The following is an 18,710-nucleotide window of genomic DNA, read 5'->3' on the forward strand; positions in this document are numbered from 1 at the left end:
AATTGTTTACATACTTATACTTGTGACACAATTACCACAACCTGTAGCTAGTATCCCAACCCCCTGAACCAATTCTGCTAAAATACAAGCACATTTCCTGCTTTACACTCACTCTTTTTAAAGCAAAAACAGACTAGTTGTCTCTTCATTTGGCACAATCTTCTTAATTAACATCTCTTGACACACATGCAGCACAATGCCATTCAAAATTCTAAACTTACATTTCCTACTATCCACTCCTCACATGGAGTGGAGTCCTCACATGGGCAAACGCTTGTTACACAATTGTTCATTAGCAATCAAAGCCATTGTCATTTGAATACAAAATGGCATTTTGCAAAGACATAACATTGTTTCAAAGGCAGACTTTCATTTTTCAGGAGATTTGCTGAGTTTTGCCTTTTGTATGTGTGTTTTTAGATTTGTGTGAATAGTTCTGACAATATAAGGTATGCTTTCAGATAACGTGTCCAAACAATTGAGGAAAAACTGTACTACAATTTGGTCTGTGGGTGCATCCTACCAGCTTCTAGACAAATAATCAATCAGCCCCGCTCCACAAACTTAGCTGTTTTTGAGCTCTGGCCTGGTCCAATCAAGTGCCTATAACATCCCCAGTCAATACATGTTCTCTGTGTGTGACATTCACCATGTTCTGCACAAGCTTCCTCACCACTAAAACCCAACTTCCATTATTAGTACGCAAGAAATTCTCATCCTTAAATGGTGTGATTTGTTAAGATTTGAACTTGCGTATCCTGTCTGCTGTACTAATGAACTTTCTGTCCTCTCTCCCCGTGTGAAATTTCTCTCTCAATGTGTTGGCGAGCAGGTATGATGAATCATCCTCCCATCCCTATCTCAGAGCTGGCAGAACACACAGAGCTTCTCAAGGCCAACGACAACCTCAAGCTCTCCCAGGAATATGAGGTATGTGGGCCTCGAAGTGGCAAAGAAAGACAATTGTATTTTCTTTTTTTATATATATATATAAAATTTCCCTCGGCAGATTATTGCAATTCCTGAACTCCCGAACGCAATTTTCCCATTTATTTTTTACTAAATAAAAGAATTATTCTACTGTAATGCATCCAGTCCTACAAAGCATGAGCGAAAAGAAAGTGGTTGAATATATTTGCTGAAAGAAAAAAATGTCTACTTATGAAAACGGCTACCTACATTTAACTGAGGAAAATAGAAACGCATCGAACTTGGGGACGTCTCTATTTGAAAAATGAAATCTTAAAGGACAAAAATGACAGATTTAAGGCTTTGGTAACAATTGCTTAAGAAAATGTAATAAATGTAATGGCTCAATAAGGGGATTAATCAGTGCTTTCAAATTTTTCACAGACACCAATGAATTTAGCAAAGATGTTCTTTGTTTCAAAATACAGATATAGTCCCTACGCACAACTCAACGTATGTGTTTTTGGGGAAAAGCACACTGGCAATTGAGGTGTGTGTGTGTGTGTGTGTGTGTGTGTGTGTGTGTGTAACTGAGCTGTCTGAGCTCTGAGACCGCAGCGGTTATAAATGACACCAGAGTTGATTAGAAATCAGGAGTGCTGAATCAGCTCTCGTTTGCATACAAGCAATATCCCCTCCTTGCCATTCCTAAATCACTGTGCCTGTCGCCTCGCTGCACGCCAGGCTAAGGTAGGAAGCAGGTACCTCGGCATGGATTGCTGTCATCATGCCTGCCGGGGGGATGTTGGTGGATAATGACTTCTCATAGCGATTCCAGTATTTCTTGGTTATCTATTATTCATAAATCCACATCCGGGCTATGTACCAAGTGGACAAGCTTGTTTTATTCGGGGGGAAGACAGACGAGAGATGCAATGCCAAACTTGACTCTTTGCTACCAACTACAACTTCTAATTACTTGGCTTTAAGAGAACATTAAACCGCCCGTTCGTCTCTTCTCCCACTCTGTCTTTTTCTCCTCTCTCTGTCCCTCTACCCCTTCACAAAACCACCCCCCAGGAAAAATAAATGACCAAATTAAATAGAGAAGTGTAATTTTAATTTTGTTATTTTCTTGATGAATGGCTGCTCGTCCAGGCGCCCTGGCTTGCCAAGCGCAGCTCTACGGGGCTTTGACTGATTGGTTTTTAGCCAGGCGGGATGTGAGGGAGGAGAAAAAATGGAGGGAAAAGGGGAGAGAGATGAGGTGGGGAGGCTTGGTTAATGATGAGGATTCAGTGAGGGGAGAGACAGAACCGGGCATCTCAGCTGGAGAGCGGAGATGAGGAGGAGATAATCATCCATACAAACGGCAATGAAAAGGCAACCACAGTTTTACTTGACGATACTGACGCCATAGAGTTTGTTATCCATCTTCTGTCAGGCAGTTAGCAGACATGTCCTGCAAAGCCTGCTTTTGACAAGGAGCTGTCCTTTTTTTTCAAACGTCATCATGGATCATAAGGAGGTGGATGAGGGAGAGATTGTAATTGTTTGAGTATAGACTTATGACTACACAGATGTGGTGTTAATATATATCAATTTAGCGATGTTTCATGGAAGTGACCTCAATCTTTATACACACACACACACACACACACACATACCCAGTTAATATGGAAATAAGGGAAAATAGCTGCAGGATGGGTGCTAGAGAAGAGACGGGAGATGGAGACAGAGATAAAGAGAGGAAGAAATATGAACAAAAAAAGTGTAAGACTTTGAAAATAGAGAGATGCAGATAAGAAAAACAGGGACAAAGAAAGAGAGATAGAGACGAGAGGGCAGAAGAAGAGAAACTTCAGTTGGACTTCATTCAGCTTCAGTTCCCCCCCCCCCACCCCCCAACCCAACATGCTGAGGCATAACTGCAAATAACCGTCAGGCCTCCGTTCTCACACCAGCAAGCGCCAGACGCCTATATGCAAACAGCAACTTGTAATGGAACAATTAAATAACCTGACAAGAGAATAGGATATAGGATTTATTTGAAATTCTTGTATTTTAAAGAGGTGGCTGAATTTGTCTTTCCCCTTGTGTTGGGCCTCACTCCACACCCACCCCTAGTGGGGGAGAGCAGCCTCCTTCATTAATATTGTTATTTGTCATTATATTGGACAGCCGCTAAGTTAATGATCTTGATAAAGTACCATGTACCGTGTGTGTGCAGCTGCTGTATTTAAACCAGGCAGTGAGCAGATTTTCATGATACCCCGCTCTTTGTCCCTTTGGGGAAATCACCCTCTCAATCCCTCTCCTCCTCCCTCTCTTCTTTCTTTGATAACATTCAGGTTGTATTGTTATTGCTCAGCTCCTCCCAATGCTTTTCTGATTTCTTCTGTGTGTGTGCATGTTTTGCCTGTCTCTGCCTCCATCAGTCTATCGATCCAGGCCAGCAGTTCACCTGGGAACATTCCAACCTTGAGGTGAACAAGCCCAAAAATCGGTATGCCAACGTCATTGCCTACGATCACTCCCGCGTCATCCTGGCTCCCATCGAGGGTAAGGCTCAGCCGTCCTAATACTCTGCACCTACACCACCTCATTTGGGAAATCCTCATAATTACAGAGTCAGTTAAAGTAATTAGGAATTTATACTGGATAGACCGGATGGGACTAGACAGGGAAGGCTAAACTAGAACAGTGCACAGCAGTGCAGAATAAAATTAATTAAATACAATTATAGTGTGTGCACTTCAAATTTAGTTAAGCAGCAACCAATAAATGTATAAAACAGAGCTACATTTTGGAGGCTGAACCAAGGACGGGTTTTAGCTCAGCTTGGTCCTGATTAGCTAAGAAGTTTTGTGGAATCATATTATTTTTGGGGGGATTGTTTCAGCTCATCTTTGGACTCAGCTCCCAGCAGGAATTTGTGTTTACACTGTCCCATCTGTCTCATCAGATCTGCCCCACTCTCATGACTTCTCTTCACTCTAATGCCTTCCCTCTAACTGCCCACAGACACAGCACTGAGAATCTCAGAGCTAGAAAAACTCTTCCACTGACTCCCAAATTTCAAGGGACATTGTCAGAGGTAGTCACCCTTCACCGCTGACATTGTTCTGGCGTTGCATCACCAGGAGAGCTCCAGACTCCTCAGAGTAGTGCCAAACTCCACAGTACACCCCTTTTGTGTGAGCTAACTGCTCCGACTACATTTTGACATCTCACAATAGTCAGGCCAATTTGATGGTGCAACAACATGAATAACAAAATTATCCCGGGGAAAAATGCCTCGTTCATGAATACATAAATTAATCAAGTCTGAAATTTCTATTTTACACTGCAGTGATTTTGCCATTAGACGCTGCAGTAGAACAATTCATGCACGCTGCCATTCTCTGTTCACTTAGCTATGACTAAAGCCAAGGCACCACAGTCCAATTGTGCAACGTGGTATCTGTTTTAATGAATGAGAATTTGCCTTTCTTTTTTCTTTTCTTTCGATCATTCTCTTTTCTTCTTCTTTTCTCTCCTCTGTCTTTCTCTCTCTCTCTCCATCTCATTCTTTTTCTCCACCATGGTTGTTGTCCTCGCTGCGTCTCCTCTCTTAAATAAGCCCATTCGAGTGTTTCATTTTTTGTCGCTTGAGTGAGGAGACGTCAGTCAAAAAGACGTGACTCTCCAACACTGATGCCGCCACACTGAAATCTCTTTTTCTAACTGACAGGATTGTAGAAGTTGGTGAAATAAAGATAGGTAATGTTCTGTCCTATCACTTTCAGATGCTCAGTGCTAGACATTGTTTTTCTAGAACAATTTAAAACTGGTGGACACCTTGCCTTTTTGGATGCAGGACAGTCCACAACACCCTAATTCCCCCAAGCTTGAGAACGGTGTTGCACTAAACAGCTCGTTTCTTTATTGCAGTGATTTTGTTTTGTTTTGAGTTTAACAATTTCATATTGTTTAATAATCCAAAAGAAAACAAAGAACAAGAAACATACACTGACAACACACCGAAAAAAAAATAAAAACAACATTGATATGTGTGCGCGTGTGTATGGATTTGTGTGGAAGCACCTACTATCAAGCCATTAAAGTACTTTGTTATTTTGTCTATTATGTGTTTGGGATATATGTTCCACTTTTCTAAGCTATTCCTAGCTATGAAAGTGAGCTTTTCTATTTCTAATACTTTTTCTATTGTGTTATACCATAAATGTAATTCTGGTGCTTTCAGTTGTTTCCATGTCCATGTCAGTTGCTGAACAGCTTATTTCATAGATACACAACTTTGACACTCGGTATCATGAGCAAACCTGGTAAAGCCTTGGGGTGAACTACATATTTTAGCTTTGAAGTGTCTTGTTGCTGCTGCAGACACATTAAAGGATGCCGCAGAATACTTTGATAGTTACATGCAGTCAGTTGAAACAGGGTTTTACAATGAAGCTCCTGTATACACCATTCTTGTCATTATGTTTCCAGTACACATTTGTCTACCCAGCAATGTGGAAGCATTCCTTATGGCTAGATTTAGTGCACCGGTGTGCAATAGAGCATGGTAGCGGGTTGAGAAGGATGGTAGCTGGTAGCTGGATCTACCTCCCGGCTGTGTTGGCTGAGTGGTTACTCCTCGCTATCCTCCATCTACAAGAACACTCCATCCATGGTGGGGGTAAATCAGATGTAGGCTGCTACGGCCTATCTACAGAAATAGAGGCAGAACCACGGAGGTAGAAAAAGAAAATGACAAAAGAGCAGAACAGGAAGTTATGACTGAGGAAGCGGCTGCATCTGAATCCATTTAAATAGAACAACAACTCTCGTTTCCTTCATCTGTACAGTGGAAGAGAGGAAGAAAGGTTGTGAGACTGTTTTAACATCTCATTTAATAATGTTCTATGTCTTGAAATATTGGTTTCAAAACAATGGATCGGCTAAGAATAAAAGCTAGAATATTTCAAAAGCTGACACAGTCACCACAACAGCTCTCTGGACAATTCCAACATTTGTTCCTGAATTCAACCAATTTTCACTCGTTGCAACTATAAAAGGTGTGAGAGCTCATTACATAGGCAATTTACTTCTTTTCTTTTTTTCAGACCAAAATCTTTACACCTTTGTTGATTTGGAAACAGGGTTATCGTGTATGAAAACTGGAAATTATTGAGGCAGATTGCACAAAATTAGAAGGTGCAAATGATGAGATATCTAAAATAAACAAAAAAAGGCAGAGGAATGTATTAAGAAAATGGAATAAAAGAGGAAAAGCCAAAAAAAGTTGAATGTTTCTTCTTTTTTTTAACATTTTCTTGCTGTGGTCTTTATCTAGGTATCACTGGTAGCGACTATATCAACGCCAACTACATTGATGGCTACAGGAAGCAGAATGCCTACATCGCCACCCAGGGTCCATTACCAGAGACGTTCGGGGACTTCTGGAGGATGGTGTGGGAACAGAGAGCAGCCACTGTGGTCATGATGACCAGGTTGGAGGAGAAGTCACGGGTAAGTCCACTTAACCAATTTTTGGACTGATGCCGGGCACTGTTTTTGGCAGGTTTTCAAAGCTCCCCTGCAGTAACCTTACAAACCACTATTGAATAAATCTCAAAATAAATCACTGGTTCACAGGACCAACAGCTGCTGAAAATAGCACAGCTTTACAGTGATTTCCCAGTTTCACACCTAAACGTCATTGCTAAGTAAACAGACTTCATTATCTTGAGATGCTTGCTTTCAGAGACGTGTAGAAATTTGAATCGGGTGGTGAAAGCAGCAGTGGAGAGTGATAAAATTGAGTTAACTCAAAGACGGTTTACCTGTTCACATCTGATAAGGTAGGCTGCATATCCACTGGGAGTGTCTTGGCTTTCGTTTCTCTCCTTATCTGCAGTTAAAACGACAAGCTGTTGCTTGTTCCCTAGAGAACTGAGAGCTTAGAAAGTTCTGACGCTCAGAGTGCACCGTGCTGGAAACTAAAATTAAATCAGAGTTTTTGCCTCTGACCAGTGCCTCTTACAATCATCTATTGATAGTGGAAGTTAGAGGTCCCAGAAGGGAGAACTTAGATATCAGGGTGTGATCACACTAGTCCACTTCTGTTTTTCTTTTCATTCTCATTTCTTTATGTCCATGGGAAGTGGCCACGGTCAAGGTGTGCAGGAAGTGTATTCTTAAGTCGTCTTTTAAAGGGGCTCAGTTTTTTGCCCTTACTGGCAGCTAGTCATTATGAAACAATGTGCCTGCCGTGTGACCCATTTGTCTGAAAATGCAGGTGACTGCTACAAAACAGATGTAACATAAAGCCACATGGTGTGAGTGCACTCTTAGGATAGATCTGCAAAGATTGGATTCTTTGCCATCACGTTGTGGACTTGTCCAAATGTCAAAAAGCCAACCATGATGTTTCATCCTGTCAACTCAAACCTGTGTCTACATCAGGTTCACTCACCCCAGGTGTCTCCCCTCATTTTCCCTCCCTCTTTCGCATTTCAATTGTTTACCAATCCTCCATCCTGACATGCGCGTTCCACTGCTGTCAAACGTGATCAGGATTAGCGGGCAGTCGAACTTGAGTGTCAGCTTGAGCAGGAAATGGGAGAGAAAGCTGCAGAGCAGCGCATCTACCTCACTAGCTGTCACATCTCATTTGATGTCCGCCGGCGCGTCACACCCCATATTGAATGAATCTTTATTAAGTGAGCTGACAAGGGAGGGATAGGGGAGGCAGGTGTTGCGTTTTCAGATATACTGTAGAACCACTGGACAAAAACAGCTAAAACAATTATGAAAAATGAAATAGGATAGTGGTATTTTATTCTTGCTGAACATTTTTTATGTGACGATCTGAAAATTATAACACTTAATCAGGCTTTTATTTTGACAGATTTTGAATTAAGAATTCAGTCCTGCACACTGATTACCATTGGTGAAGTTAAACGGAAAGAGGGCAGTTGCTATGTCCAGTCACATCCGTTTAGGCTGCATAGTGTCATTTCTCAGATTTGAAATAAAAAGAAACAACCGTGGGGTTTCTGTCAACACCGCTTGGAGATTTGATCCACAGGAGGCTTGCTTTATGAGTGGTGCATGAGTACATATTATAATGTGAGAGTGGGCATGGTTCAATGTTAATCTTTACTTAATTTATGTGTGTGTGTGTGTGTGTGTGGTCTTATTCATCAGTGGAGACACTATTTATTAGATTTATTTAGAATGTAAAACAGATCTGTCTCTCTCTCTTACTTCCAGATTAAGTGTGACCAGTACTGGCCCAGTCGTGGCACAGAAACCTATGGTATGACCCAAGTGACCCTGTTGGACACCATAGAGTTGGCCACTTTCTGTGTCCGCACTTTCTCCTTGCACAAGGTAGGATTACTTCTCTCTCGCTCTTTGCTCTTCTGCAGTGACAAACCAGCAAAGACATGCAGAGAATTCTAAAGTGGACAGTGATTACCGATGGCTCAGCAAATACAATACAGCCCTTATATATACTATCAAGTCGGATAACCATGAATAACAATATCCTTATTTAATATCTGTCTAGTAAACAGTTCATTGGTTACACCTTGTAAAAGAATACATACACGGCATGGGTGACAAAAATGTTTGCAAAAACTTGTGCCGTTTCTATTGGATGTAAACGTATATACATAAATAACCCATCGTCCTCATTGTCCCTCCAGTCCACCCCTTTTACCTTATTCAGCTCTCCCTCCCCTCAATAGATCATCTGTTTATGTGCTTCTGCCAAATTGGAGCACTTAGGTAAAGTGAGCAAAAGAGAAACTCAATATACATAATTGGCAGACTGCTCTCATGCTCCTATGTCCACCCCCCCACCTACCACCACAAACACACACACACACACACACACACACACACACACACAAAAATTGAAACACTGAAACACACGGGCAGATACAGAGTCTTTACACCGATGAAAACATTCTTAAGATGAACTATGTGAACATGCACACTAGTACACAACCAAACAGTGAAGGTCACACACAAAACCCAAATCTGCAAATTTATATACCTTTGACACGCATCATTATCACGTGAAACACAGATACACACCTGCAGCCAAGAATAACACACTTTACCATGCATGAAAATACAAAAACTAAGCCACATTCACAATTTGCAATTTTACATGCAAACTCAATCTCCCTCACAGTCTTGCACACCTCATGATCAGGCAAACACAAGTGTTGAAAAAAGACGTGGGAAGACTTATAGCGGAGAAAAACCTGCCCTTGGAAGGATTAGATTTTTCCAAAACGTTTCTCTCAAGCAGATAACACCCCGCTTAAAGTCACAGCTGACTTTTTTAGCCTGGTTGTAGTGTCAGCGCAATAGTGAGCACCAGGGCAAACTAGTGACACTAAAGTTGGCAACGTTTCAGCTGCCACCGTGTGTTGAAGCATGCCGGTAGACATTCAGCGCCATTTACATTCTGCCGCTCTCAGCCCCCATCAAAGCTAACAATCTGATTTTTTTTTTATCTGTCGTCTCCCTCCTCCTTATAACTGCAGCAAGTGCTGTGATTTCTCCCTGAGCTGTTTTCACTTTATGTCTCTGAGAGAAAAAAATGCTGTTGAATTTGTGTAATGTTTAAGGTTGCAGAAGCTGACAGTACACACACAAACATATACACACACTGTGCACCTACAATGCAGCCACCATGGCACCTATTTATATGTATGCCTCTCCTGCAATGATTCTGAATTGTGTCTACTGATAAATTCTTAACAAAAACAAAGACATTTAAATAAAACCAGAAGCCAAGCACCCAAAACATCCATGCATCGTGACTTAACTGCAGAAACAGGGAATGTCCAAAAGAAAATAAAGGCAAACAAGATTTAGGTCAGTTTGCTACTAATTACCACACTCATCTATTCATTTATTCAGCAAGATAAAAAATTCCCTCTGTCAGGGAAGCAGAAACACTGCATTGAAATGCAAACAGTACCACCATTAGTGGATCTTCTGAGAGGAAAGAGAGGAGAGAAGGACAGAGAGATGCAAGGGAGATTTTTTTTTCTCTCTTCTTATCCTTTTCAAAAGCCTTTATCTGGATCCCAGCTTGTATCTTTAATGCATTGAGCGTAGAGTTTGAGGTAGGAGCTGACAGACGGCTGTCTAATGTGGGTGTTTGCTGCATGTATCTGTAGATGTTCTGAGCAGCAGCAGTGTGAGAGCAGGAAGATATAATACCTGTACTCTTCAGTACAGAAATGACCATTCTTATCCAATTATGATGACTCCATCTGATCAGCTCCATGCGTGTGAAAGTGTTTACCAAAGGAAAAGGATGCCCTCTTAAGCAATTCTGCACCAAAAATCTATTAAAGTTTGAAACACTTCAAGGTCTCCTTTTAGAGGTAGCTGTACAAAAGTGGTAATTTTCAGACTTCAGAGACCACAGCAGAAATGGTTCATTAATATAGTTTACAATGTGAACTTTATCACTTCGATATTTAATTGAAATATGGCGAAATGCACAATTTATATTTCAATCCACAACACAACCCTATTGAAGTTGTTAGTGGACATGTGCATCAGTTGTACACGCTAATACAAGGGAAGGTAATTTGTGCAAATGAAGGCATATCCGTATATAGACATGCAAATTAGTTTCATCCATGTAGGACATATTGAAGCTTAAAGAGATCTATGTTTTTAGGTGTAGTGTTTGTACTGTACAGGCTATAATACCTATGAAGTTTATTAAACATTCATCATACAATTCACACATTTTTGTTTATTTTCTAGAATGGCTCTAGTGAGAAGCGGGAGGTTCGTCAGTTCCAGTTCACGGCCTGGCCTGACCACGGAGTACCAGAATACCCGACCCCCTTCCTGGCCTTCCTCCGTAGGGTAAAGACCTGTAACCCGCCTGACGCCGGACCCATCATCGCTCATTGCAGGTCAGTAGCAACATTGTTGTTGGGGTGGTTAAAGAACTCTGAGATCCAAAGTGTTTTTCAACTTGTATGTAACTGGAATCTCCGTGCCCAAGTGGGACAGTTTTATGTGCCTCTGTGGTTAGCCTGTGTGGTGGCCTTAACCTGTGTACACACATGCATGCACGCACACACTCACACACACACACACATGCCCATGAGCGGACATAATGGCAGAGCTCCTGTGTGACTGCTTTTATACATTACATAACACACATTATACAAACACACGCTCTCTTTCTTACCAGATCCTCCATCTTTTCTTTACTACTGTTAGTCACATCATTTTTCTTTTTCTGTGCTCTTATTCTCTCCACCTCAGTCTCTTTTTTTTCTGCTAAAAGACTCACAGTAATCCCTTCCCATCTTTCTTGCTTTTCCCTTTTTTTGCTCCTTAGCCCTTCCTCCTTTTACAAGCTATATTTCTCAAATGGCTTATTCAAATTGAAACCTTCCATTTTTCGTCAAGATAAGAAGACTTCAGTGAGTCCAAAGCCCTACACAATAGAACTGAAATTTGACAGCTTGCTTTGCGCAGTCTGTCCTCTTGTTGTTATATCTGTCATTTTTAGTTGATTCTGTATACCCTCTCTTGCTTTCGCTATGTCCTCTCCCACTCAATTATTCAAAATACAAGATAACAACAAATCTACAAGCATTACTGGACATAAATAATCTTGTAACTCTTTTTTTTATATAATTCAGGAGTGAGAATAACCATAAATTACACACACGGCACACTAAGAGGATAAGGCCATAGAAAAAAGAAAAGAAAAAGAAATTATTTTTATTAAAGAAATCTTTTACAACCTACAATTTCTCTTTCTTTACATTCCCTTACCTCCTCTTGTAGTGCTGGTGTCGGCCGAACAGGTTGCTTCATCGTCATCGACGCCATGCTTGAGCGTATTAAGCATGAGAAGACGGTGGACATTTACGGCCATGTGACTCTGATGCGCTCGCAGCGGAACTACATGGTACAGACGGAGGACCAGTACAGCTTTATTCACGATGCACTGCTGGAGGCAGTGGCCTGCGGCAACACTGAAGTGGCTGCCCGAAGCCTCTATTCCTACATACAGAAGCTGGCCCAGGTGGAGAGTGGCGAGCACGTCACTGGCATGGAGCTCGAGTTCAAGGTACAGGAAATGGGGCAATTTCCTTTATACCACAATGCATATTTTATAAGTGCATTGCTTTAACTGGAAAGACAGGCAGAACTTAATCTCCAGCTCTCGCTTCTTCTTAGTGATAAACCGCGTCTGTGTATGACAAGGTGTTTCACATTAACTTGAATTATTTCTGGGGTCTGCATACAAATTACAGTTGAACCCATATTCAATTTTGACAAACACAGGTACCAAATAATACTGCCAATGACTTGCAAACCCGATCAGGAATAACAGACATGTTAGGTCAGTGTCTGTGTTAACTTTTCCCTCCTTAGACTTAATAATAACTAAATTATGAAACACTCAATTTTGTGAGTTTTGTCACCTTGTCTGCAACTGTAAGCCTTTTTTTATGAGACTCGCTGCCAGCTTTACATTCCCACAACTTATTTTGTATACAAATCCACTTTCACATTTTTTTTCCAGATCATTATTTGCAGTGTGCTTAATTGTTGCTTTCATTAATGCCTTTTTGATTCATGGTTCTACTTTTCTTCGCAATTTCATACTTGAACAAAACATTTTTTTAAATGTATACACTTGCACAAAACCTTGATCTAGATGACAGGATACAGAGAAGTACACTACACACACCGAAGAAGGCACAGTGCCCCTCCTCCACAGGCCCTCCCTGCGATCAAATATTTCAACAAAACATTCCTAAATAGCAATTGTCTTTCTGGAAAGAAACTGAAAATAAATGGAGAGACTGGGGAACACAAAATTGATGATTACAGTAGCTGATTGGGGGCACTGGGAGAATAATTTTTCAGTTCAGTGAAGATGCAGCTTACACCAAATTTCTTAGACAAACTGAGTTAGGCAATAGTCAGAGACAGAGCGAACAAAGTGTATAACAGAGGGAGCTAAGAGAATCTGAGATAAAACACTTCTCCCTAAAAGGTAATATCTTTCCGCCCCAGGTAAATAGAAATTATAATAAAGCAGCTTTATTCACATTCATATTTGTCACTTTACACTGTAAATATTGAAGCCATTTACTGTTTGGCCCCATTGTTCATTTAGGTGGAATTTAGAGAAATTGATGATGAATGAGTAGGTGAGGATAAACAGCCAGGCACAGCGTTTACACAGATCTCAATTAAAGATCTTTACAATCATGTACTCACCTCAGCTTCAGCTCTAGTCAGTTTCTGCTGCCCTTGATTGCACACACGCTCTCAAATAATCCATCATCTTCCCATCGCCATTCACCAACAAGGCTCCCTGCATAGAAACAATAATAGAGCTAGTGTGTTTCGACCCTTTTAAAAAAAAAAAAAAAAATGTACTCACTGGCACACTATGGTGATGGAATCTCCATCGCCATCTGTAACAAAGATAATGCTGAGCTGGCGTCAGGTGTCAACCGGCGATTAATAACGTCCACACTGCAGTCAGGATAGAGAAGAGAAGTGAGCGTGAAGAAGGGTGGGGGAGCTAAGTAATTAATACTGGATGATGAAAAATGGAGGTGGAAGTTAGGGCAAGTGGAGGATGGAACGTTTGACTAATGAACAAAAGACTACTGCCTGCTAATGTGGCACTAAGCAAATGATTTGACAGAATGCTGCACTATAAGGACGGGTGGGAGGGCATTGTCATTCTCAAGTGGGCACCAGCGTCATACAGAGTTAAGCTGTGACTGGTGGGATTCACGGGAGTTCAGCAGGGAGAGGGACTTGAAAGAGGGACTTGTCATGGAGTTTACAGACTAGTTGTTTCTGCCAGATGTGCAAGAACAAGCTGCATGTTCAGGGGAAGAGTTATGCGCTGAAGACGCTTGTGCACATTATCCACATGCAAGTGAAGTCATTAGCAACATACATTACACAAATCACAACATCAACTAATCAAAAAGAGCTACTGGGATCCATTTCATTTTTCAGTAAATAGCAAAGGAATGATTTGGAATTCAGCAATATAATTTTAATTGGGATCTAAATGCAAACAAGAAGGCAAAGATTTTCTTCGGTTTTAAATAAAAAAAACGATGGTGACAGTTTGTAAGAATTTTGGGAAACGTTGTCTAGTATTGTAGCTGCATCATAAGCATTCTTAAGCATTTATTGTTGTTAAGGTTATGGCCGGGGCAGGTAAGGATTAGGATAATCACACTTTTGTAAGCCCTGTGTTGTGGCATATAACCGCAAATGTGATTACCCCTGTTGTAGTGAAATGTGCTTAATGTACATCAGCTCATACCTTCCAACTAAAAAGATGTACTGTACTGGGAAAGGAACTGGCAACCGTGAACAGGGGTACCCGACAGTAGGTGCTTCTCTGCCCTGTTGGATGACAGGTTGCCAGGTTTGGCTCCGTTCCCTGCCCCCTCTGGGGTGTTTGATGGTGTAAGTGGGGTCCTCTTTAGCGCTGCCAGGCCACCTCAAGCCTTTCCAGCTGTCTTTTGTGAAACAGATCAAAGGGAGTACAGTAGCAAGGGGTGAAGGGAAGGGAGGAGGGGAAAGACTGGACCGACTCCAAGTGGCCACTGACACAGAGATCCCGGTGCTATAGGGGAATCTGAGGGAAAGAGAGGATAACGCTCTAATTGGAAATAGAGAGAAATGGTTAGTTAGGCTCTGTTCACAGTGAGATTCAAGGAGCCTGAAAAAGACAATCTGATTAGGGTGTCTTCCATTTGCAGGCGAACGCTAACAAGCAAACACACACACACACATATGCATGCACACACACACACACACACACACACATAAATGCTTTGTTGAGACATTGGAGCCAATATCAGGTGACTTGCTGACCCATAAACTCCTACTATGACGATGATGATGTATCAGCACAGATTTTCAGTTTGATCATTATGCAGTGTGTGTTTGTCTTTCTGAATACCCCCTTGTGAGTCTACATTTTATACACACATACCACACTGCCATTATTAAAGGCTCTTGTGACCCACTTTTCAGTTTCTTACAGACTTGATCTAGGGGCTTGTTAGCCAGGTCCGTGACATATTTTCCATCGTTGCATCTGACCCTGCAGGAAGCCACAATTTGTAAAAAGAAAACCATGTTTTTGAATTGTTTCCGGATAGATAAATTCTTGATAAACAATGTCTCTTTGAAGCTGTGTCATCATCGGCAAAAGGGGACTAGATTGGGTTGGCTTTATTACTTTCTGTCATTTATATACTAGGCTACTCTTTTTAACTGTCTCGCACCTGTCCTCCCCAACATTCCTCCTGTTATTACCCTCTCCTGGTCTTCCTTGTTCCCTCTTTTCTTTTCATGTCTATTCTTTCTTCATTCCAACTACCGTGCCTTTTGCCAATTCATTCCCTTTTCCCCTCACCACTGTACTTTTTCATCATCTTTTCATCTTCTCATACCTTCATACCTTTCAACATTTTATTTCTGCCTTTTTTTGTTAAACCTCACTCTATTTCTGTGCATTCCTTCCCCCCATTTCTTCATCTATCCCTCCATCTTTACCCTCCAGCGCTTGGCTAACTCCAAAGCCCACACGTCGCGCTTCATCAGTGCCAACCTTCCCTGCAACAAGTTCAAGAATCGGCTGGTCAACATCATGCCCTACGAGACCACGCGTGTCTGCCTGCAGCCAATAAGAGGCCTGGAAGGATCTGACTACATCAATTCCAGCTTCATTGATGGATACAGGTAGGAAGAGGGCTGGGATGGCGGGAAATATTCAATTAAAAAAGACATGAAATTAAAATATTGCCTCCCTAAGAATCTAAACTTAAAGATACACTTGTGAAGAGAAGGTACAGCAGACAAGGGAAATATAGATTTGATTTAGATGTGAAAGTAAAAGACCTATTCAAACAGCAAATGCACACGCATTGCTTTTGTTTTCGCGACAATCCCAAGATAACGTATTACTCATTAAGAGCTATCCCTCAGTCTTTTTTTTAAGAATGGATCAAGCCTCAGTGTTGTTCCCATTATGTATTCCTATAGCCTTTTGTGTAAACATAAATAAGAACCATATTAAAACATGGTTCTACTGTGTACAGGCAACAGAAGGCCTACATCGCCACGCAGGGCCCTCTGGCAGAGACTACAGAAGACTTCTGGAGAATGCTCTGGGAGAACAACTCTACTATTGTAGTCATGTTGACCAAACTGAGAGAGATGGGACGGGTAAGACATGTTTTTAAAAAAACATGGACACAAATATAATTTATTTTTTAACCTTTATTTGTGGAAGGTTTCAAAGAGTAAAAAATAAATATAAAAAAGTAATTTATCAAAATATAAATAACAAAGGGTTTGTCTACGCATTTGCACAAACAGGAAAAGTGTCACCAGTACTGGCCGGCGGAGCGCTCTGCCAGGTACCAGTACTTTGTGGTTGATCCCATGGCGGAGTACAACATGCCCCAGTACATCCTCCGAGAGTTCAAGGTCACAGATGCCAGGGTAAGACGTTCCTGGGAGTGTTGGGTATGCATTGATAAGGTTGCGGGGCGGGAAAAAGCGACAAATTAACAGTTTTAAGCAAACAGTAATTACAGCATTTTTCAGCAACTTTCATACAAATTTGGGGAGTTACACATGAAAATGAGGTGAAAACAATGTGTAAAACAATTAAAGAGCAATGGGCTCTTTATTGAATCTCTATTTGATACCGACATTCAATAGCAATACTGGACCAGTTTGATCATTCATAAATATTCACCTGAAAAGGACAGAAATAAATGCAATACCAATTTCTGCTGCAATTTCCACAACTGCACTGGCGACCCATCCTTGACTAGAGTGTGGTAAATGTAGGAGGCTAAGCAGGTTAATGAAAAGTAGCTCACATTCACACAGAAACATCCCCATCACATCAAGTATTTCTTTCCTCAAAAGTTCCTACAATAATTCTGATAATATAATTTAACTGTAGTTTGATTAGTTTCCACACAAAATAAGATATCATGATGGCCTAATGTTAACTTCATTCACATTTTAATGAGAGTTCAAATCTGAACTGTTTACAGCCTGTTGAGTAGGTTTTACTATCCTACTGTAGTTATCTTTTTTTACCTCAGGACTTGTTTTTCGGGTCCAATTAGGTCGGACAGTTTAAAGCAGCAGAACTGTAGCACAGAAATAGAACTGCTTCCTCTCTTTGCCAAACAGGCTGCATATCCAAAGATTTCCCAGGCAGTGTAGCAGCTAGTTAGCAGTCAACATGTGGGTATTTAAAAAAATATATATATTATATCTCCACACACACACACGCATACACTTATCCAAAAACAGACTACACCATCCACAGTGTGGAAATCAGACATCAATGTTGTTTTAGCTGGAATACCATCACCCCTCAAACAAAAACATAGGCTCTACTGTTAATACATAGTTCCGTGCAGTGTACAAAATTCCTCTCTTAAAGATCCCATATAATGCTCATTTTCAGGTTCATACTAGTATTTGGGGTTTCTACTAGAACATGTTTACATGCCTTAAATAAAAAAAATGAAAACATTATTTTTTTCATACTGTCTGAATGAATATAACTCTATTTACCCTCTGTCTGAAACGCTTCATTTTAGCCCGTCTTTTTAAGCCCCCCTCATGAGAAAAACCCAAATTCCTCTGATTGGTCAATGTTTCCCGGACTTTCGTTTCTGCTTTCTCTGTGTCTCTGTCTCTATGACAGCACTGTAGCGGCACTTTCTACCTATGTGGAACTATAGTTCACAACAATACAGACATATGGAAGTCATGATGGGTCATTTAAAGGCATCATTTCTGAATACGTGCTGTGTGCATTTCTCCATGGATTGGGCATTTTCACATATTCAGATAGCACCTCGACCTGCAAATATTACACACAAGGACACAAACATTTAACAAGTAACAGTATTTACAGCTTGTGTGTCAATTAAGACTCTAACACTCTCATACATTTTGTCTAATGTGCACTCCAGTCTTTCAAAAGATTCTTAAAGGATGCTAAATCAAGCAGCCAATAGATAGTCAAAGCTTTTCATGAAATTAAACAAAGAAGATTATATTAGAGATACGGTGTATTGAGGTGTGAGTGAAGGTTAGGATAATGTAAATTGTTAAGAAGCACTGAATGTGTAGCTGCGTGTTGTAGGTTTTTAACCCCATATTTCTGATTGTCTGTGCATATAAGAGTGTGTGTGTGTGTACACTGGGTTTGACCTCACATACCATAAATCACGTAGATGTAAAAGCATGCTTATGAGTTTGTATATGTATGACTAAGAGTGAGTGTGTGCATGTGAGTGTTCACATTACGTAGCACTGCGCAGTAATAGCATAGACTCCACGCCTCAACACTCACATCTAGCGGGCCAGTCACGTATTTAATCACACAATTTGACACGCTGTGTGGGCCCTCAGGTTGTGTGTTAAATTTCCCTTTCTTTTTCTTTTTTCTCTTCTCTCTTTCTTCAGCATGCTTTGTTCATTGTGTTGTTTTGCTTAGCCCCTCTTTTACTTTTAATCCCCCCGCTGAGGCAACATTTTTTTTTTATGGAAAACAAAGGCAGGGAAATAAAGGAAACATGCAATGCGTCATAAAACATGGAAAGACATGGGATGTTGTGCGAAGAAACCACATGGAGCTTAACTTCAGAATCAGAATCCAAATCACTGCTTTTTGTCAAGTGCAATAAATGTACATTTGAACAAAAATAAAT

At 40.8% G+C, this 18,710-nt stretch overlaps 1 protein-coding gene across 19 annotated transcripts in view; it reads left to right on the forward strand.

The window, feature by feature from the left end:
* Positions 1-18,710, forward strand: part of ptprsa (protein tyrosine phosphatase receptor type Sa) — a 230,675-nt gene that overhangs the window by 205,255 nt on the left and 6,710 nt on the right. For all 19 annotated transcript variants that reach the window (XM_034882191.1, XM_034882194.1, XM_034882196.1 and 16 more), the window contains 9 exons: positions 833-930; positions 3,348-3,471; positions 6,251-6,426; positions 8,173-8,292; positions 10,705-10,859; positions 11,749-12,034; positions 15,524-15,702; positions 16,062-16,188; positions 16,342-16,467. In XM_034882191.1, the coding sequence (XP_034738082.1) occupies positions 833-930; positions 3,348-3,471; positions 6,251-6,426; positions 8,173-8,292; positions 10,705-10,859; positions 11,749-12,034; positions 15,524-15,702; positions 16,062-16,188; positions 16,342-16,467 (1,391 nt within the window). The remainder of the gene's footprint in view (positions 1-832; positions 931-3,347; positions 3,472-6,250; positions 6,427-8,172; positions 8,293-10,704; positions 10,860-11,748; positions 12,035-15,523; positions 15,703-16,061; positions 16,189-16,341; positions 16,468-18,710) is intronic.

The sequence above is a fragment of the Etheostoma cragini genome, chromosome 9, assembly GCF_013103735.1.
Source record: "Etheostoma cragini isolate CJK2018 chromosome 9, CSU_Ecrag_1.0, whole genome shotgun sequence".
Classification (NCBI taxonomy): domain Eukaryota; kingdom Metazoa; phylum Chordata; class Actinopteri; order Perciformes; family Percidae; genus Etheostoma; species Etheostoma cragini.